Source organism: Molothrus aeneus, chromosome 30, assembly GCF_037042795.1.
Source record: "Molothrus aeneus isolate 106 chromosome 30, BPBGC_Maene_1.0, whole genome shotgun sequence".
Classification (NCBI taxonomy): domain Eukaryota; kingdom Metazoa; phylum Chordata; class Aves; order Passeriformes; family Icteridae; genus Molothrus; species Molothrus aeneus.
In genome coordinates this window covers 2453865-2476550 of record NC_089675.1, presented here as the reverse complement: position 1 = coordinate 2476550, position 22686 = coordinate 2453865, and the positions used below count along the sequence as shown (strand labels likewise).

General features: G+C 47.6%; 1 protein-coding gene and 1 long non-coding RNA gene across 2 annotated transcripts; both read left to right on the top strand.

Annotated features, from left to right (window-relative positions):
- Positions 1-1130: 1130 nt before the first annotated feature.
- On the top strand, positions 1131-2313 carry LOC136568024 (uncharacterized). The gene is made up of 2 exons (XR_010785170.1): positions 1131-1271; positions 1549-2313. It is a non-coding gene; the product is annotated as an uncharacterized lncRNA (long non-coding RNA).
- A 6787-nt stretch (positions 2314-9100) lies between these two features.
- Positions 9101-14220, top strand: ANKRD33 (ankyrin repeat domain 33). Its single transcript, XM_066567819.1, has 4 exons — positions 9101-9421; positions 10916-11045; positions 12017-12157; positions 13421-14220. The coding sequence occupies exons 1-4, from the start codon at positions 9101-9103 to the stop codon at positions 14218-14220; spliced, it is 1392 nt and encodes a 463-aa protein (XP_066423916.1).
- The last annotated feature ends 8466 nt before the right edge of the window (positions 14221-22686 follow it).

Sequence of the window (22686 nt, the reverse complement as noted above, 5' to 3'; positions counted from 1 at the left end):
TTTGGGTAAAACTTAAGGATTTTTGGATTAGGGTTTTTTTTTAGCTTTAGAGTTCTGGTTTGGGTTTGGTTTTTGCTTATAGGTGAGTGTTGGGCTAGGATCAGGGGTTGGGGTTGGTGTTATGATTAGGGTTAGGTCAGGGTTAGGGTTTAGGGATTGGGTTTGCTTTTGGTTTTGGCTTTTCTTTTACCTTGATTGTGTTTGGCTATTTGTGTTTGGTTTCATATTCAGGTTTAGGGATTTTGTTAGGGTTATTGTTAGCATTGTATTTAGGGTTAGATTTTGGATCAGACTTGGGAGGTTTTTTTGATTATAATTTTTTAGCTTTAGAGTTATGTTTTTTGGTTTGGTTTCTGCTTATAGGTTAGTGTTGAGTTAGGGTTTGGGTTAGGATTAGGGGTTGGGGTTAGGGTTAGGTTCAGTGTTTGGTCAGGGTTATGTTGAGGGATTGGGTTTGCTTTTGATTTGGGCTTTTGTTTTTGCTTAAGTGTTATTTGGGTTTGGAATAGGATTCAGGTTTAGGGATTTTGTTAGGATTATTGTTAGCATTGTGTTTAGGGTTAGATTTTGGGGGACACTTAGGGGTTTTTAAATTAGGGGATTTTTTAGCTTTAGAGTCATGTTTTTTGTTTGGTTTCTATTTATAGGTTATTGTTGGGTTAGGGTTAGAGTTAGGGTCAAAGTTAGGGTTCAATGTTTGGTCATGGTCGTGGTTTGAGATTGGGTTTGCTCTTGATTTGGGCTTTTGTTTTACCTTTAGTGTTATTGCTTTGGGTTTGGGTTAGGATTCAGGTTTAGTAATTTTTTAGGGTTATTGTTACCATTGTCTTTAGGGTTAGATTTTGGGTAAGACCGTTTTTTTAGATTAAGTGTTTTTTGCATTAGGGGTTTTTTTAGCTTTATAATTATGGTTTTTGTTTAGTTTCTGCTTACAGGTTAGTGTTGGGTTAGGTTAAGGTTAGGGCTTTAGGGCTAAAGTATTATTTCTAGGGGATTTGGGTCCTGTTTGTCCTGGCAGCTTTTTTGTGGTGGTTTGACAGGAAATGTGTTTTTTGAGATGCTGTGTTTTTGGCCAATGGATATTCAGACTTTAATATTGGCATTTAACCTGACCATTGGGACATGGACACGCCTCTGAGAACACGGAGTTAAAAGCAGAGCTCTCCCCTGGGAGGGTCCTCTTGGGTTTCCGGCGGGAAAGAGTTCGGGTCTCTCCCCCGGCCCAGCTGCTGGCTGGGCAGGGGGAGGGGAAAGCCATGTGGCCGAGAGAGGTAGGCCTGAGCCCGGGGGTGGAAGGGTGGAAGAGAGAGAGAGAGAGAGAGAGAGAGAGAGAGAGAGAGAGACAGAGAGAGAGAGAGAGAGAGACAGAGACACACCGGGAGCCACCGGGCAGCCCCCCCTGAGAGACACAGAGAGAGAGGGAGAGCCGCTGCCTGGGACTGTAACCTTGAGACTTGATAAACATGGGCCTGTGCCGGCAGCACGGCTGGGACGGAGAAGAGGGGGGGTTCAGCCGGCCGCTTGTAAGAGCTTTTAACCCCTTTTTAGAAAATGAGAACTTTACAGAACATTGACCTTTTCTAGAAGATAGAGTAGAAGATGAAGAAAGAAATGGGCCAGTGTGAGAAAAGTCTGGGCGAGTGAGAGATAGTAGAAGAATAGAGAAGAATCCTAGTGAGAAGAGATGATGGAGTGGCTTTTGCTAGACTCTTTTTGTATAGCCATGGACAGAACCATGTTCCTTGTGATACAGAGACTGCATTCTAAGGGGAGGCAAAGGCCTCAGAACCAAGAGGGTTCAGTGTTGATGCCCCTCGGCCCCAGGGGGTGAAAATATGGGGGGGACAGGTGTCCCAAAGGAGAGATTGTGGGGACAGGTGTCCCAAAGGAGAGACTGTGCCTTTTTTGGATCGGGACAGAGCATCCTTAAAAGACAACCCTAGAAGCAGCTCTGGTCCGTGTTCAGTGGTGAGAGCACTGGACATGAAAAGGAAGAAGTCACGACGGCAGATGTACTCCGGGCGGTGCCACGAGTGACACAGAAACACACGAGGCTTCAGCTGTGTTTCCAGGGGAAGCCCATGGCACAAGAAAGACTCCTCTCCTCTTGATGAACTGAAGATTGATTGTCTAAAAGGTGGTGCTGGACCGAGAGTTAGTGATTTGAAGAACCAAATGTATTGTGTTAGAAATTTGGTGGGGGGGAGGAGGAAATGCACTTGTGAAGTTTTCATTTTCCCTGTGTGTGTGTTCCTTTTTATCTGTAGTTGTAAAGTAGTTAATAAAGTTCTGGTTCTTTTTCCCTAAGTAAGAGCCTGCTTTGCTTATTCCTGGTCACATCTCACAGCAGAAACCAGAAAGAAAGTATCTTCATGAAGGCACTGGCATTGTGCCAGTGTCAAACCATGACATTTTTCTTGGAGCAATCCTTGAGGTATTGAATTTTGGAGCCGACATTTAAATTTCTGCCACGAGCTCCTGCAGAAGAATTACTGATCCTTTCCACATAATGAAATCATTTTGCCCCAGTGTTTCAGGTGCAGATTTGGGGCTGCCTGTTGTATGTAACAACCAGCAAAACCCTTCCGTGCTGCCACCACCACCTGGGCACCCACTCCAGCACCCAGCCCTGTCTTTACATAACGGCCTCAGAGCCTCCTGACTTTTCCAAGCAGCAGATTACGGCACATGGCTGCCAGGGTGACTCCTTAAGCCCTAAAGCTGCTGCCTGAGGTAAGGCAGAGCATGAGGCTGCCAGGAGGTGTCACAGCAGGGTGAGGCCGTGGTGACCGCGCTGTGCCTGGCATCTGCACATTCAGCATCAGGATTCTGCTCTTCAGCATTGGCATCCTCCTCAGGATCTTCAAATCCAGCACCGAGATCTGCACCTCCAGCACCAGGGTCTTCATATTCAGTGCCAGAATATTCATATTCAGCACCAGGGTCTTTATATTGAGCATTAGTATATTCATATTCAGCACCAGCATTTTTATATACAGCACCAGGATCTTCATATTCAGTGCCAGAATATTCATATTCAGCACCAGGGACTTTATATTGAGCATTAGTATATTCATATTCAGCGCCAGAATATTCATATTCAGCAGCAGAATATTCATATTTAGCACCAGCATTTTTATATCCAGCACCAGCATTTTTATATACAGCACCAAGATCTTCATGTTCAACACCAGTATCTTCATATTCAGTGCCAGAATATTCATATTTAGCACCAGCATTTTTATATTCAGCACTAGTATATTTATATTCAGCACCAGAGTTTTTATATTCAGCACCAGTATTTTTATATTCAGCACCAGGGTCTTCATATTCAGTGCCAGAATACTCATATTTAGCACCAGCATTTTTATATACAGCACCAGGATCTTCATGTTCGACACCAGTATCTTCATATTTAGTGCCAGAATATTCATATTCAGCACCAATATCTTCATATTCAGTCCCAGCATTTTTATATTCAGCATCAGGATCTTTATATTTTGCACTAGTAAATTTATATTCAGCACCAGAATACTTATATTCAGCACCAGGGTCCTCAAATTCAGTGCCAGAATATTCATATTCAGCACCAGAATCTTTATATTCAGCACTAGTATATTTATATTCAGCATCAGGGTATTTATATTCCAGCACCAAAATCTTCATATTCAGCACCAAGGTCTTTATATTCAGCACCAGGATCTTCATATTCAGCACCAGCATTTTTATATTCAGCACCAGAATCCTTATATTCAGCACCAGTGTCTTTATATTTAGCACCAGGGCCTTTATATTCAGTGCCAGAACATTCATATTCAGCACCAGGATCTTCATATTCACTGCCAGAATATTCTTATTCAGCCCCAGTATCTTTGTATTCAGCACTAATATATTTATATTCAGCACCAGCATTTTTATATTCAGCACCAGGGTCTTTATATTCAGCACCAGAATCTTCATATTCAGTTCCAGAATATTCATATTTAGCACCAGAATTTTTATATTCAGCACCAAGATCTTCATATTCAGTGCCAGAATCTTTATATTGAGCACCAGCATTTTTATATTCAGCACCAAGATCTTCATATTCAGTGCCAGAATCTTTATATTGAGCACCAGCATTTTTATATTCAGCACCAGGATCTTCATATTGAGCACCAGAATCTTTATATTCAGCCCCAGGATTCCCAGCTTGTGCTTCCCAGCATGGAGGGAACAGCTGGAATCCTTCCTCTGATCCATATTTTTCATATATTTCACATCTTTTCATGTGTGCAGCAAAGCGCCCTCTGCCCTCTCCCACGATTTGCCTTGGCACCAAATTCCTGCCTTTTTGGCAAGAAAACAGCTGATCCAGGGACTGGGAATGCCCTCTCAGAGTCCAGCTGGCCCTTGAACTTCAGGAAACACATAAAAACCTCCCTCAACACACAACAACAACAAAAAAACCCCTTTAAAGCTGAAGAGAACAGTCAGGCTTCGTGTGGAATTTAGGAAAAACAATTTTTGCAGGTCTTGGGCTGAGAGCTTTGGAATTCATTCCCAGGGGGGCAGGAGGGATGGAAACTCCAAGGCAGCTTCAAGGGGAAATCACAGAGTTTGTTGAATGCACGAGTACATTTCAGATGTCCAAGCCCTTGACTGGAGCATGTTAGAAATGACCAGGCCAATATTCAAGCAGCAATCAATTTATTAATTAACATGGCAAAGTGTGAGCAATACACGCTGGGTACAGTGGGGGAAGTTTTCCCTCCAACTGCACACCCATAGTTGAGGTTTACAGGTATTTATAGGGGCACTCATCAGCTTTCTCAGCAGTTTCTATTCCCAATTTCTACATCACAATTCTATACACTACTGTGATTTAGTTTTTCTCAAGATGTATCCCAAAAGGAGCATCCCCAGATGGTGGTGGTCCAGTTTCCAAAAGAAGAAAGACGAATCCCATCTGGTGAAGTCCAGTTTGTTATAAATAAGAAGCTTGACCAGGCCAATATTCAAGCAGCAATCAATTTATTAATTAACATGGTAAAGTGTGAGCAATACAGCACTGGGTAAAGTGGGGGAAGTTTTCCCTCCAACTGCACACCCATAGTTGAGGCTTACAGGTATTTATAGGGGTGCTCATCAGCTTTCTCAGCAGTTTCTATTCCCAATTTTTACTTCACAATTCTATACACTACTGTGATTTAGTTTTTCTCAAGATGTATCCCAAAAGGAGCATCCCCAGATGGTGATGGTCCAGTTTCCAAAAGAAGAACAATGAATCCCATCTGGTGGAGTCCAGCTCCCCAGATGTGGGTCCACCTTTTAATTACAAGGACTATAAATCTCATAACAGTGATGTCCAGCTTCCCTTGGTCGAAACCATAAATCCTTGAGTTGATGTTCATCTTCCTTTTTCAAGCTGCTTTTCTCTGTTTTGTTAAGGCCTGAGATAAGCAAGTTTCCTTTATATATATTCCAAAGCTATAGTTTCAAGGATACAAGCAATATTCTAAAATTATACTTCAAAAGGTTATTATGGCAGAGCTCTTTAAGGATTAACTACAAGCAAAGAGCAACATCCTTAACTCTTTAATTCAAATGTTCCTAAACCCACCAAGGTTAATTGCAAACAAAGATAGGTTCAAAGGGCTTCTTCCATGCTTTACTCTCCTCAGGAATTATTAGAATTCACAACTGTCCCATTGTTGGTCTCCACATATATCACAAACACAAATCCACACGTTGCCTGTGTGTACCTGACACGAAACACAGCTTTGTATTTCACAAGCAGAATGATCTGCTCAGCCAATTCCCAGAATTCCCAGGATTACCTGCTCAGCCAATTCACCTGGCTAGAAAGTCAGGTGGAAGGAGTTTTTCTGGGCTTTCAGCTGAGCCTGTGGGGCTGCTCAGGCTGTATAAAAATATAAAAACACAGCCCAGGGCTCTCAGCAGCTCCTCAGCTAAAGACACTAAATCCTGTCCTGATCCTGCTCAGGATGGATGCAGCCATTTAAAGCAACAATTTAATTTAAGATCTCTTGGGTAGCTGAGCCCCACGTCAACGTGCAGGTTGTCACAGCTTTGGTGCCAAAAAGCCACCTCAGGCACAGGGCACAAACCTGTTTTTCCCTGCAGAGGGGACAGAGGGACATTCCAGGGATGCCCAGTGAGTTTTTCCTCCTGGTTGTGGCCAGGATGCTGCCCAGCTGAGGAGGGAGCCACGGGAAAGACCTGAACACCCCCAGGGAGGATCCAGGTGAGAGGAATTTCCCTCCATGCTTGGGAACATCTGAGGGGAGGGGAATTTGGAATTTTCCTCCTTTCATGGCACCCATTAATTAATGAATGAATTAATTGATGGCTTCTGCTAAGAAGTGAGAGGGTTTGATGCCAGGATTCTGTGTCCTGGGGGAGCCAGGAGCTGCTGTATTCAGAGATTGAAAATTAAATTTAATGGAATTCAGAGATTAAAAATTAAATTAAATGCTTCATTAATGGCATTCCGATATTAAAAATTAAATTAAATTAAATTCCTCATTAATGGCATTCAGAGATTAAAAATTAAATTAAATTCCTCATTAATGGAATACAGAGATTGCAAATTACAAACTGTAGTGGAGGAATAAATTCCTCATTAATGGAATTCAGAGATTAAAAATTGAATTAAATTAAATTCCTCATTCATGGAATTCAGAGATTGAAAATACAAACTGTAGCAGAAGAATAAATTCCTCATTCGTGGAATTCAGAGATAAGAAAAGCTGGCTTAGAAATGCCACAGAATAGGACAGGCATTGCTGGGAAGGAAATGGAGCTAAAATCAGGGTTCAAAGGATACAAATCAGATCAGATATTTTGGACAAACAGAACCATAAAAGATGCATTTTAGTAGGAGCCACGAGGGGTAATTTTACATAATTAGCTTTAAGGCATCTACACCATGGTGTGGCCAAAGCTGACAGGCCAAGAAATGCTAATAATGTATTGTAATTAAGAAATAATTAGCTTCTAATTGTGATGGCATTAATTATAACTGCAGTATTGTCCCACCCTTTGCATGGCACTGAAAATGGAATAAAAATATTTTTAAACACCTCTCAGTGACCCCACCTCTGGCTCAGCAGCGGGTTTAATCCAACAGGGTGTCCCCCTGTTTTTCCCACTGTGCCATGGGGGCTGCTCCTTTCTGGGGGTGTCACAGCACCCAGACACCCCCATGGAAGAGGGGACTGGGGGCCAGGGATGGACCCTGGGCTGTGCTGGAGGCAGCTGAGGATCCCCAGCAGGATCAGGGACCCCGGAGCCCACCCAGCTCCCACAATCCCTTTGTTGGGGTGTTTGAGGGTCCCCAGGACGAGGGGAGAGATGAGAAAACTCCAAGTTTTCAGAAGGCTGATTTATTATTATATTATATTACATTGCATTACATTACATTATATTATATTGTATTAGGTTGCATTGTATTACATTACATTATATTACATTATGTTATATTATATTGCATTATAATAATTATATTATCATATCATATTTATATTATATTCTATTTTATTACATTATATTATATTATATATAGTATTACATATAATATATAATAATTATAATATAATTATATAATTATATAATAATTATATATAATATGGTATAATATAATATAATATAATATAATGTAATATAATGTAATATAATGTAATATAATATAAATTATTATATATTATAATAATATATCATATATTATATAAATTATAATTATATCATATATTATATAATATATAAAATATGTATATTATTATATATACTAAATATGTAAATACATATACATATCATATTATATCATATTACATTAAAATTATACACTAAAACTATACTACAGAAAGAGAAAGGAGACATCAGAGGGACAAGAATCATAATAAAAACCTGTAACTGACCAGGGAGTCTGACACAGCTGGACTGTGATTGGCCATTAATAAAAACAATTCCCATGCTGGCTAAACAATTCTCCAAATCACATTCCAGAGCAGCTAAACATGGAGCAGCTGAAGCTTCCCAGCTCTTCAGGAGAAAAAATCCTGGCGAAGGGATTTTTCATAAAATATCCTGGTTATTGGGATAATTACCAGTATTGCTGGATGGGACTTGCCTGAACTTGTCCGGCCCTTGCTGCTTGACCAAAAGGCGGCAGCTGTGGTGATTTCACTTCAGAGACACTCTTGGGTAGCTGGATGTGTGGTGTTTTCACCCCAGAGACACTTTTGGCCAGCTGGATGTTGCAGCTGGGCCCCAGAGACAATTCCAGGCATGCAGGAGCTCAGGTTTCCCTCTGCTGGAGAAGCTTTAAGGTGATGGTGAAGGAAAGGAGTCGGTTCTGCTGGAGGGTTTGGATCCAGAGCTTTATTCTGGCTCCAACAGAACTCCCTGAGCCCGTGGCTGCTGCTCCTTTGAACCCCAGGGAGAGGGGCAGGGAAGGGGCAGGGAGGGGAGGGACAAAGGGACAAAGGACACCTGGATGGCCCAATGTCCTCCAGGGGTGGAAAGCATCTTTTGAACTTTGCCAATCACTCAATGCCCTTCTGGAATTCCAAGATTGACAGACAGTGCTGGGAGGGACTGTCTGTCAAAATAGACCCAAACCAAAATGGAGCCAAACCAAAATGGAGCCAAACCAAAATGGATCCACACCAAAATAAACCCAAACCAAAACAGACCCAAACCAAAATGGAGCCAAACCAAAATGGAGCCAAACCAAAATGGACCCAAACCAAAATAAACCCAAACCAAAACAGACCCAAACCAAAACGGACCCCAACCAAAATGGACCCAAACCAAAATGGAGCCAAACCAAAATAGACCCAAACTAAAATGGACCCAAACCAAAATAAGCCCAGACCAAAATTAACCCAAACCAAAATAAACCCAAATCAAAATATACCCAAACCAAGGGAGGGGGAGGGAGAGGTGACTAACACACCTGGGGAAGAAATCTTCAGGGAGAAACCTGAGGTATCTGAGGCAAACCATGGCATCACAGCTGGTGCCACCCCCTCTGTGCCTGCACAGGGCAGTGACAGCCCCGAGTGCCCCCTCGGCCACCCGGGCAGGGCTGGGCCGGATGACAGATGCCTGCAGTGGAGCAGAACCTGCTGCAGCTCCCAGTGCCAGCCTGGATGCCTCTGACCCGGAGTTGCACTATGAGGAGGAGGAGGAGGAGGAAGAGGGAACGTCCTCAGGATCCTCAGAGCCCTCGGACAGCAGCAGCATCTTCTCTGATGACTCAGTGTACCCCTGCTACGAGGTGTCCCCCGAGGCTGGTGGGGATGGGTTCCTCAGCCTCTACCAGTGCTGTGCCAGGAATGATGCCAAGCTGGTGTGGGAGAGGCTGGAGCGTGGGGTGAGCCGGAGTGAGGCCACGGAGCTGGACATCAACGGGAGGGTGAGCACCTGGGGAGGGTGGGGTGGGACCCTGCAGGGCTTGACCAGGGTCCTCAGGGAAATCCTGAAGGCTGGGGGCTGCTAGAGCAGGTGGGGCAGGAGGGTGGGGTGGATCTCCTGGATTGATCCAATCCTTGGAGATTGGGGTGGATCTCCTGCGATTGATCCAGTCCTTGGAGCTGAACGAGGATTTTCCAGGAGGAGGCAAATCCTGGAGGCTGGGGGTTGCAAGGGGGCAGGAAGGTGGGATGGATCTCCTGAGATTGATCCAATCCTTAGAGCAGAACGAGGATTTTCAGGCAAATCCTGAAGGCTGGGGGTTGCTGAAGCAGGTGGGGCAGAAGGGTGGGATGGGTGGGATGGGTCTCCTTGGATTGATCCAAATTGTGGAGCAAAACAAGGAGTTTTCCAGGAACAGGCAAATCCTGAAGGCTGGGCGCTGCTGAAGCAGGATGGAGAGGCCTGGGTGGGATGGGTCTCCTGGGATTGATCCAATCCTTGGGGCAGAATGAGGATTTTCCTGGAGAATGCAAATCCTGAAGGCTGGGGGCTGCTAGAGCAGGTAGGGCAGTAGGGTGGGGTGGATCTCCTGAGATTGATCCAAACCTTGGAGCTGAATGAGGATTTTTCCAGGAGCAGGCAAATCCTGGAGGCTGGGGGTTGCAAGGGGGCAGGAAGGTGGGATGGATCTCCTGGGATTGATCCATACCTTGGAGAAAATGAGGATTCTCCAGGAGCAGGCAAATCCTGAAGCCTGTGGGTTGCTAGAGCAGGTGGGGCAGGAAGTTTGGATGGATCTCCTTGGATTGATCCAAACCTTGGAGCAGAATGAGGGTTTTCCAGGAGCAGACAAATCCTGAAGGCTGGGGGTTGCCAAAACAGGTGGGGCAGGAGGGTGGGAGAGGCCTGCGGGGGATGGATCTCCTGGATTGATCCAATCCTTGGAGCAGAATGAAGATTTTCAGGCAAATCCTGAAGGCTGGGGGTTGCCAAAACAGGTGGGGCAGGAGGGTGGGATGGGTGGGATGGATCGCCTGGGATTGATCCAATCCTTGGGGCAGAACGAGGATTTTCCAGGAGCAGACAAATCCTGAAGGCCGGGGGCTGCTAGAGCAGGTGGGATAGGAAGGTGGGATGGATCTCTTGGATTGATCCAAACTGTGGAGCTGAATGAGGATTTTCCAGGAGAAGACAAATCCTGAAGGCTGGGGGCTGCTAGAGCAGGTAAGGGCAGTAGGGTGGGATGGATCTCTTGGATTGATCCAAACTGTGGAGCTGAATGAGGATTTTCCAGGAGAAGACAAATCCTGAAGGCTAAAGCAGGTGGGGCAGGAGGATCTCCTGGGATGGATCTCCTGGGATTGATCCAGACCTTGGAGCAGAACCTTGTCTTTCCTCCCATCCTGCTCCAGCCTGGTTTGGGTGGGGGACAGTTTGGAATGGCCGTGGGATGCCCGTGGTGGGACCGTGGTGCTGAGTGCTGCTCCCTCTCCAGAACGCGCTGATGGTCGCCTGCTGCAAGGGCTTTGTGGACATCGTGCCCCTGCTGCAGAAGTGTCCCTACATCAACATCAACCAGCAGGACAACGACGGCAACACGGCCCTCATGATGGCTGCCCAGGCAGGTCAGCACTGTGCCCAGCCTTGGCACAGGCCGCACCCTCAGGAAGGGATGGGATCCCCTGTGCTTCCCCCAAAAACCCCAAAAGGGTTTTTTTTTCTGTCGTGAAAGCCGTGCTCCCAAGGGATGTGTGACATCAGCTACATTTGGGGTCCAGCTCTGCTTTAAAAATGATGAGGAAATGGAGATTCCTGCAGTGGTGCTGGGGCGAGTGGCAGAGCTGGGCTGGAGCTGTCCCTTGTGCCCCAGGAGCCACAGGGATTTATTTACCTGGCTAAAGGCTCCGAGCCCAAACCTCCAGCCTGGCTCCCTCCCCTTGATTTATGAGGAGGGGAAGGAGAAGGGTCCCAAAGTGGGAATCACCATGATCCCCATTGTATCCTTGCTAAAATTCATCATTTTCTGTTTTTTTTTCCATTTTTGGAGTCTTTCCTGTGTTCTCCACTAAAGCAGCTGGTTCATCATTGGTGTTCCCTCCATGCCCAACCCAAAATAAACCTAAAAATGGACCCCACCCCAAACGGACCCAAGCCAAAATGGAGCCAAACCAAAATGGACCCAAACAAAATTGGACCCAAACCAAAATCCAGCCAAGCCAAAATGGAGCCAAACCAAAATGGACCCAAACCAATATGGACCCAAACCAAAATGGACCCAAGACAAAATAGACCCAAACCAAAATAGACCCAAACCAAAATAAACCCAAATCAAAATGGAGCCAAACCAAATAGACCCAAACCAAAATGGACCCAAACCAAAGTGGAGCCAAACCAAAGTGGAGCCAAACCAAAGTAGACCCAAAGCAAAACAGACCTAAACCAAAATGGACCCAAACAGACCCAAACCCTTTCAATCCTGACCCCTCCAATCCCCCACACTGGCACCCCCATGGAATGCAGCTGCTGAATTCTCTGTCCAGCCGTGGTCCCCTGGTAACTGTGGGAACTCTAACACAGCTCCTCTCTGGCTCTTAAGGACACATCACCATTGTCAACTACCTCCTGAATTACTACCCTGCCCTGGAGGTGGACCAGAGGGACCCACGCGGGCTGACGGCGCTGATGAAGGCGGCGGTGCAGGGGCGGGAGGACTGCGTCACCGCCCTGCTCCTGGCAGGTGAGCGTCCCCAGAGACCCTGGGGGTGGCAATCACATCTCCTCTGGGACCCCTTGGTGTGGCAATCACATCTCCTCTGGAACCCTAGTGTGTTAATGACATCTCTGAGACCCTGGGTGTGATAATCACATCTCCTCATGGACCCTGTGTCTCGGTTTGGAAATACAGGTGCCTGCTAAGGAAGGCAGGAGCCTCCCCTGAAATGGAGAATGTAAACCCTCCCCACCCTTCCAAATTACTATGAATTTGAAATTAAGGGGCTCTCAAGCAAAAAATATGGGAGCAGGAAATAACAGCTTGTCTTGGTTTAGAAAGACAGGTGCCTGTTAAGGCAGGAGCCTCCCCTGAAATGGAAAATGTAAACCCCCTCCCTCTGAATTGTTATAAATTTGAAATTAAGGGGCTCTCAGGCAAAAATATGGGAACAGGAAATAACAGTTCTTTAATAGGGAAGAAAATAAAAGGATAAAATAAACAATGCAGTGAACTAAAACAACACTGACAGAGTCAGAACCCAACCTGACACCCTGTGGGTCAGGCTGTTGGTATCAGTCCCATTAGAATTGTGGCTGCAGCCCTCCTGCAGTGTCAGGGGTGGTTCTGCTGGAGCAGGGATCCTGTAGGAAAGGGTGGAATCTTCCTCTGAAGATCCAGTGGAAGAGGCGGCTGCTCCTCTGGGAAATCCAGTGGAGAAGCTGTGCTGGTGTTCCAGAATCTCCAGATCATATCTGGGTAGGAATGTTTGAAATCTCAGATTGTATCCAGGTAGGAATGTTTGAAATCTCAGATTGTATCCAGGTAGGAATGCTTGGCTCCTCCCTCTGGGCTCACATCTCCCAATGGGATGCTGTAGTTCTTATCAGCCATGCAGGGACATTCAATAGCTGTTATCAGCAGATGTCCCCCCAGAGGGAGGAGTGATTGTGAGCACTCAGAGAGAGATAAGGAAAAACTGCCCACTGGACAAAAGACAACTGCCATACAGTTGGTAATAGAGTACATCTTGCCTTGCAATCTGGAAAACCCTGGGTGTGCTAATCACATCTCTGGCACCCTTGGTGTGCTAATCACAGCTCCTCTGGGACCCTGGGGGTGGCAGTCACATCTCTGGGACTCTTGGTGTGCTAATCACATCTCTGGCACCCTTGGTGTGCTAATCACATCTCCTCTGGGACCCTGGGGGTGGCAGTCACATCTCTGGGACTCTTGGTGTGGCAATCACGCCTCCTCTGGGATGCTGAGTGTGCTCCCTGCTGTCCCCAGGAGCTGACCTGCAGGCTGTGGATGCCGTCAAGGGGAAGACAGCCAGGGAATGGGCGACCTTCACCGGCCGCTTCGAGACCACGGTGCGCATCCGGAGCCTCCTGCGCCGCCCGCGCGCCGAGCAGTTCACAGCCCACTACCGGCCCGAGTGGCCAGCGCTGGCCGAGCTGGTGGCCAAAGCCCTGAGCCCCAAATCCAGGAGCAAGAGGCTCTCGGAGAAGATCAGATCCATCTTCACCTTCAACATCCCGCGGAACCCCGAGGAGGACGGCGTGCTGGACCACATGGTGAGGATGACCACGGCCCTGGGCAGCCCTTTCGTGGCCACCGCCTGCCAAACCGTGTGCCCCGACAGCCCGCCCGAGGTGGGCAAGCGCCGGCTCTCGGTGCAGGAGATCCTCGGGCAGCACGTGGTGGATCCAGATGAGGAATCAGAGCTGTCCTCAAGGCCCAGCACGGGGGGATCCTCCTGTAATGGTCAGGTTGTGTCCGAGCTCCGACTGCCGCTGCCGCCGCCACCCAGGCGGTTCCTGAGCTTCCTGCCGCGGTGGCTGCGCCGGGGGAACAGCGTCTTCCCCGGGGAGCCCGTGCCCAAAATCAAAGTCAGCAAAGCTTCTGGGTCATCCACTGGGGAGAGGAAACCACGTGTGAAGGATAAGCACCTGCTGCAGCCACCACAATGGAGGTACAAGGTGCTGAAGGAGGAGAAGAAAGCGGCCGAGGAGGCCAAGAAGGGGGAGAAGGAGAAGGAGAAGGAGAAGGAGAAGAAGAAGAAGAGGAAGAAGAAAAAGAAAGGCTAAGGAGGGAGGTGGTGGGGTGGGGACAAGGTTCTTGTTGTCCCCTTTTTTGCTGATTTTTCTGGCACGGGGGGGTTTTGTTCCCGGTGGATGGGAATGGAATATCCCCAAAGGTTCCCAGGCCCCTGCCTGGCCTCTCGTCCTCTCCACCCCAAGGGTGGCCACCCTAGCATGGGACATGTCGTGCTGGGCACTGATGTCCAGAGACCCTGAAGCTCCAGGAATGCCAGGGAGCGGGACTGTGGCACAAGTCCTTCCTATTTTTCCTTTTTTTTTTTTTTTTTTCCTTTTATTTATTTTCTTCTTTTTTTTTTTTTTTTTTTTTTTTGCCTCTCTGATTTTCCCAAGCTCTCGATGCATTGGAATGTGGCTGAGCAAATTAAAATGGAAGTGGTTGCCATGTTAACAGGATTGGTTCCGTGAATAAAGCTCAGGGTTGCTGTGGGGCTGGCAGGAATTCTCCCCCTCTGCTGTCAGTGTCCCCTGGCTGCTCTGTCCCCTCCTCAGTGACATTCCCCACTCCTGTGTGTCCCTGGCTGGTGGACGGACACACCAAGGCTCAGCACAGGGAGCAGCTCCGTGCTGTGGAAGGACAACCAGCTGCAGGCACAGGCTGGAAACACTTGGGATGTTCATGGGCTACATCCCAGCTGCTCCCAAAGCTCCAACGCTGCCAAGCAGCAGCAGCAGGGCGCTGGTTGTAGGAGCGACGGGGGTGGCACGGTCGGGACGGAGACGAGAGATCTCTGAAGCCAGGGCTTGGAACTTGGGGTTTATTGCAAAGGGCCAAGAGCAGGGACCTGCTGGGAGCTGCCAGGCACAGCTGGAGCAGGCCTGAGAGAAGAGAGGGGGAGAGAGGATGAGAGGGTGAGAGCATAAAAGCATAAGAGAGTAAAAGGCAAGAGCAAGAAGTTCCCATTACAATACAATAAATCATCTTCTGTGTTGAATATTCTGATTCTCACTAACCAATCTAGTACAATATACAAATCCTATAGCATTTACATACAGCCTATAAGAATCATTACATTACCACACTGTGTTACATTTTAAACCCTACAAACTCCTCTTTGGGCCCCTTCTGCCAAGCTGTAGGGTCTGCTCTGCCCCTTGGAGCTGTCTGCAAGCAGAGGGTGTTGTTCCATCAAAAGGGGATCACCTTCAGCCAGCCACACCATTGCTTTCCAGTTGTTCAGTAACTGAGGGATCTCAAAGCTTGCTTTCATTTCAATCTTGCTTATAATTTCCATATTCTCAAAATCAATCATATTTACAAGGCTTTCCTGTTTCATCTCCCCCAACACTCCACCTGTCTGTCTGTGTGTCTGTCTGTTCATGATCCCTCCTGGCTCACCTAAACTTGCTTTCATTTCAATCTCGCTTATAGTTTCTATATTCTCAAAACCTTTTGCCAGACAATCCTATTTATAAGGCTTTCTTGTTTCATCTTCCTCAACACTGCTGTTCCCAGATTTTTCAAGATATTTCAAGATCACCTCAAACCCAGCTCCACCCCAGGGTGCAGGAACGTGAGGCTGAGCTGCTGGCTCCTACACCATGGGCAGAGCTTGACCCTGGCAGGGCAGCAGGCAGTGCCACAGTGCTCAGAGCAAAAGCCACCCATAAATAAATAATAATAAATAATAAATAAATAACCCTTGGCCAGGTGTGGAGCCCCCTCCTGTCGCTATAGGACACGAAAAAACGCAAGCACACACCGCTGCTCTCAAGGTGAAGGAAAAGGGAAATTTATTTTCTGACTCTAACATTTATAGTTTTCCAAGATTGACAGTGGATTGGAGGGCGACAGTGCCACCCCTCCAATGACACTGGTCAAGCAAACAGCCCATCAACTCTTTCCTCCTCCATAAAGGAATGCAAAACAATGAGTTATTTACAGAAAGTGGGTGAGAAAGTTCACTACAAGAATGTCAACATCAGAAGGTTTAGAAAATCTTAAAAAACCAAGGTGACATCCTCCCTTCACCACACCCTTTTTTTGGGGGAACAGGAGTCCACATTCCCCCTTTGAGGCTGCAGCTCTGTCAGAACCCAGGAAATTCCTCTGTTTGCTCTGGATGGCTCAAGCCCCTGCCTGGGGAGGCTCAGAGACCTTGGCACAGAGCCCAAGACCCCTGGGCCTTTGATTTAACCCATGGAAAAAACAATTAACAACCTTTACATGAAGAATTACAAGTCAAAAGAGCTTAAGTACATTAATAGTTAGTTTGTCAAAATAGATTTTTGAGGTTTTTAGAATGGGGGCTCGGGGTCCCAAGATGGAGGAATTTGGGCGTGCCTTGTCCTTCTTTCTCCTTCCTCCTAGCCTCAATCTTCTGGGTGTTGTTGGCACTTTTAGATTGGTTTGGAGTAGAAGCTCACTGTCTAACATAGGTGGTAGGTATTGGGAATTATTGTAAATAATGTACAGTAGTTTTTAGTATAAAAACACAACACTGCCACTGAGGCCTCAGGTCAAAATGCAGCGCTCTCCTGGGAGTCAGAGTGTGTCACAGAATCCCAGAATGAATCCCAGAATCCCTGAATTTCAGAATCACAGAATCACAGAATCAATCACAGAATCACAGAATGATGAGGTTGGAAGAGACCTCCAAGATCATCAAGTCCAACCTATGCCCTAACACCTCACCTAGACTACAGCACCGAGTGCCTGTCCAGTATATTTTTAAACACATGTGTCAGCACAGAAAGTCTAAAATCCTCAGCATCCAGAGCTCCAACATCTGCTCTTTGGGCCAGCCCAACCTCAGCCCCCACTTCTCCCTCCAGCTCCATCCCAAGCCCCATCCCTGCCTTTCTGCCTGCTGGTTTTTGGCAGAAAAGTGAAATTACACACTTCTAATCAACTGCACAGCCATAATCTCAGTGCTAGCAATCAATTTTGGAATTCTTCTCCACGGCCTCAGGTCAAAATGCAGCTCTCTCCTGGCAGTCAGTGTGTCAGCACAGAAAGTCTAAAATCCTCAGCATCCAGAACTCCAACATCTGCCAGCTGTTTCCCTCTCCAGCATTTCCAAAGAGGTGCCAGGACCTGATTTTCCTCCCCGCTGTCGTTGCACCCCCAGCCCCGATTTCATCCCGAACCCGCCCGGATCCTCGCGGAGCGCCGGGGGCACCGCGGCGGCGGAGCTTTGAGTCTGGCCAGCCCTATCAGCCGAGATCTCGGAAGTTCAAACAAACAAAAGCACAAAACCAGGATAAAACAGGCAGGACCTTCAGCGGTGACTTTGCCCGTGCTGGAGCCCGGGGGGAAATGGGCAGTTTCCATCTGATAGGAGGAAAACGATGCCTGCAGACTCCTTATCTCCATGACCATCTTTGCTCCACCAGGCGGCTCACAGCGATCCGGCCCGGCTGGATTTTGGCCCCTCCCGGGGTTGGAATAACCTGGATGGAATTCCTGTTCTTGCAGCCCTTCCATGGGAGCAGACACAGGGCATCCTGCTCCAGCAAGGGTGAATATGAGCCAACAATGTGCCTTGGTGGCCAAGAAGGCCAATGGCATCCTGGCCTGGATCAGGAATGGTGTGGCCAGCAGGGAGGTCATTCTGCCCCTGAAGAATGGTGTGGCCAGCAGGAGCAGGGAGGTCCTTCCATGGGAGCAGACACAGGGCATCCTGCTTGCAGGCAGCTCTCCAGCAAGGTTGAACATGGACCATCAATGTTCCTTGGTGGCCAGCAAGGCCAACAGCGTCCTGGCCTGGATCAGGAATGGTGTGGGCAGCAGAGAGGTCATTCTGCCCCTGAAGAATTGTGGGGCCAGCAGGACCAAGGCAGTGATTCTTCCCCTGTACTTGGCACTGGTGAGGCCAAACCTTGAGTGCTGTGTCCAGTTCTTGCCCCTCAGTTTGGGAAGGTCGTTGAGATGCTTGAGAACATCCAGAGGAGGCAACGAGGCTGGTGAGGGGCTTGGGACACAAACCCTGTGAGGAATGTTTGAAGGAACTGGGGGTGTTTAGCCTGGAGAAGAGGAGGATTAGGGGTGACCTCATTGCTCCTGAAGGGAGGTTGGAGACAGGTGGGGTTGGTTTCTCCCACCAGGCAGCACTGACAGAAACACAGGACACGGTCTTCAGCTATGTCAGGGAAGGGATAGGTTGGATATTAGGAGGAAATTTTTCACCAAAAGAATAATAAAGCACTGGAATGCTCTTCCCAGGGAGGTGGTGGAATCACCATCTCTGGATGTGGTTAAGAAAAGCCTGGACAGGCACTTGGTGCTACAGTCTGGGTGAGGTGTTAGGGCATAGGTTGGACTTGATCATCTTAGAGGTCTCTTCCAACCTCATTATTCTGGGATTCTGTGATTGATTCTGTGATTCTGGGATTCTGTGACACACTCTGACTTCCAGGAGAGAGCTGCATTTTGACCTGAGACCATGGAGAAGGCTTCCAAAATCGATTGGTAGCACTGAGATTACTGCTGTGCAGTTGATTAGAAGTGTGTAATTTCACTTTTCTGCCAAAAACCAGCAGGCAGAAAGGCAGGGATGGCACTGGAAGTAGAAGTGGGGGACTGAGATTAGGGTAGCCCAAAGAGCAGATGTTGGAGCTCTGGATGCTGAGGATTTTAGACTTTCTGTGCTGACACATGTGATTAAAAATATACTGGACAGGCAGTTGGTGCTGTAGTCTAGGTGAGGTGTTAGGGCATAGGTTGGACTCGATGATCTTGGAGGTCTCTTCCAACCTCATCATTCTGAGATTCTGTGATTCTGGGATTCTGGGATTCTGGGATTCTGGGATTCTGGGATTCATTCTATGATTCTGTGATTGATTCTGTGATTCTGTGATTCTGTGACACACTCTGACTCCCAGGAGAGCGCTGCATTTTGACCTGAGGCCTCAGTGGCAGTGTTGTGTTTTTATACTAAAAACTACCTGTACATTATTTACAATAATTCCCAATACCTACCACCTATGTTAGACAGTGAGCTTCTACTCCAAACCAATCTAAAAGTGCCAACAACACCCAGAAGATTGAGGCTAGGAGGAAGGAGAAAGAAGGACAAGGCACGCCCAAATTCTTCCATCTTGGGACCCCGAGCCCCCATTCTAAAAACCTCAAAAATCTATTTTTGACCCCGTGACAAACTAACTATTAATGTACTTAAACTCTTTTGACTTGTAATTCTTCATGTAAAGGTTGTTAATTGTTTTTTCCACGGGTTAAATCAAAGGCCCAGGGGTCTTGGGCTCTGTGCCAAGGTCTCTGAGCCCTCCAGGGCAGCCAGAGGAATTTCCTGGGTTCTGACAGAGCTGCAGCCTCAAAGGGGGAGTGGGGACTCCTGTCCCCCCCAAAAAGGGTGCGGTGCAGGGAGGGGGCTCCTTGGGGTGGCGCTGGAGGGAGAAGTGGGAGGCTGAGATTGGGGTGAGCAGCCCTGAAAGTGGCAAAACGGGAAGCGGAGCTTCCTCTGCCCGGAGTCCCGCGTGCTCCGGGGGAGCGGGAAGTGCCCGGCCCCGGCCGTGGGAACGGCCCCGGTGGCGGTGTCCCAGTGCCGGGGACAGCGGGGACAGCGGGGATGGGCCCTGGGGACACCCGGGGACAACGGGGACAGCGGGGACGGGCCCTGGGGACACCCGGGGACAACGGGGACAGCGGGGACGGGCCCTTGGGACAGCGGGGACACCTGGGGACAGCGGGGACAGCGGGGATGGGCCCCAGGGACAGCGGGGATGTGTCCCAGGGACAGCGGGGATGTGTCCTAGGGACAGCAGGAATGGGCCCCGGGGACAGCGGGGATGGGCCCTGGGGACAGCGGGGATGGGCCCTGGGGACAGCGGGGACACCTGGGGACAGCGGGGATGGGCCCCGGGGACAGCGGGGATGTGCCCTGGGGACAGCGGGGATGTGTCCCAGGGACAGCGGGGATGTGTCTCAGGGACAGCAGGGATGGGCCCCAGGGACAGCGGGGATGGGCCCTGGGGACAGCGGGGATGTGTCCCAGGGACAGCGGGGATGGGCCCTGGGGACAGCAGGGACAGCAGGGATGTGTCCCAGGGACAGCAGGGATGTGTCCCAGGGACAGCGGGGATGGGCCCTGAGGACAGCGGGGATGGGCCCTGGGGACAGTGGGGACAGCGGGAATGGGCCCTGGGGACAGCAGGGACAGCAGGGACGGGCCCTGGGGACAGCGGGGACAGCGGGGATGGGCCCTGGGGACAGGGGGGACAGCGGGGATGTGCCCCAGGGACAGCGGGGATGGGCCCTGAGGACAGCGGGGATGGGCCCTGGGGACAGCAGGGATGTGTCCCAGGGACAGCGGGGATGTGCCCTGGGGACAGCAGGGACAGCGGGGATGTGTCCCAGGGACAGCGGGGATGGGCCCTGAGGACAGCGGGGATGGGCCCTGGGGACAGCGGGGACAGCAGGGACGGGCCCTGGGGACAGGGGGGACAGCGGGGATGTGCCCCAGGGACAGCGGGGATGGGCCGGCACAAGTGGGACCCCGTGGCCACCGTGCCCTGCTCTGTGCCCTGCACACCCCCCGGCACGCCCTTGTGGGAAATGCTGCTCACTTCCAACATTTAAATCAATTTGTTCCAATATTTATCAAAAATGCAGCAGCAGACTGAATAGTGAAAATATTACAGATCGGGAGCAGCAGAGGGTTTGCCCCATCATGTGCCCATCCACACAATGGAGGTTTCACCTTTTAACTCTTTAGTTCCCCCAAAGTTTTTTTCCTTTCCTGTCCAGTGGTGGAGTTTAAATCCTTAAATCCTGATTGGAGATCAGCTGTTGCCATAATAACAAGCTGACCCTCCCAAATATCCCAGCCCCAGGCCCCCCAATAGCAACACAAAGGATAAAACATAAATATATAAATATTCATCTAAATATATATTTTTAATATATTTAAATATATATATCTATATAATATATAAAAATCTATAAAACTTCTCTTAACATATAAATATAAATATAAATATAAATATAAATATAAATATAAATATAAATATAAATATAAATATAAATATAAATATAAATATATATATATAATATTTACATATATTTATGAGAGTCAGCCATTCCATTACTCATCTATCACACCCTGATCCTGCATTACACCCCAGGGTAAAATCCTCTCCTGCCCTCCTGATGCCTTTTTGGGCTACCTAAAAGCAGAGAGCAGACAAAACTAAGGGAATAAAAAATTATTATATTCATAGAAGGCCCTAAAGGCACATTTTGGTACAAAAAGGACAATGGGTCATGGGTTTTAATTCTTTTATAAGTTTGGTCCATTTTTGGGTATAGTCCCTGGTGGGGAGGCTTAGTGTGCCTGAAATGTACCTGAAGGCCTTCAAGAAATAAATAAACAAATAACCAAATAAATAATACATAAATAAATATTAAATTAATAGATAGATGATAGATAGATAGATAGATAGATAGATAGATAGATAGATAGATAGATAGATAGATAGATTGATAGATTTAAAAAACGCTGCTTTTTATTCCCTTTATTTTGTCTGGTCTCAGTTTTTAGGTGTAGTCCCTGAGGGGGGCTTAGTCTGCCTGAAATGTACCTGAAGGCCTTCAATAAATAAATAAACAAATAAACAAATTAATAATAAATAAATAAATAATATAGATAATAAATAAATAAATAAATAAATAAATAAATAAATAAATAAATAAATAAATGTTTTTTATTCCCTTTATTTTGTCTGGCCTTAGTTTTTAGGTGTAGTCCCTGAGGGGGGCTTAGTCTGCCTGAAATGTACCTGAAGGCCTCCAATAAATAAATAACCAAATAAGCAAATAAATAAATAATAGATAGATAATGCATAAATAAATAGATAGGTAGATAGATAATACATAAATAAATAATAAATAATAAATAGATAGATAGATAGATAGATAGATAGATAGATAGATAGATAGATAATAAATAAGTAAATAATGAATAAATAAATAGATAGATAAATAAATAAATAAATAAATGCTTTTTATTCCCTTAATTTTGTCCAGCCTCTGTTTTTAGGCCTCCCAAGAAAGGCCTCCTTCAGCACTGCACCCTGGAATTTCTGGGAATAACCAGCCTGGAATAGCCAGGGAGGGGCGGCCAAGCAGCCCAAGGCCATTCCCACAGCACCTCTCTAGAACCTTCCATCCCCACCCGAGCAAGCTGTGCTCCTGCTGAGCACCTGGGGGATGATGCTCGGGGTGAAGTGCTGACGGCCACCTCCGTGCCATGGGGTGGAATTTGCCGTAAAAAGTGGGAAATTGGGGTGGGAAAATGCTCGGGGAGGGAGTCAAAGGGGCCAGGATGGAGCTGGGGCCCGGTGAGCGGGAGGAAGGGAGGCTGCTGGTGGCTGTGTGCTCAGCAATAGGAAATGCTTTATTAGCTGGGAGTGGTGGAGACAAGCCAGGCAGGAAGAGGCAGTAATAAGAAACATTTTTTTGACTTCTCCCACATCCAGACCGCAGAGCAGCTGCCA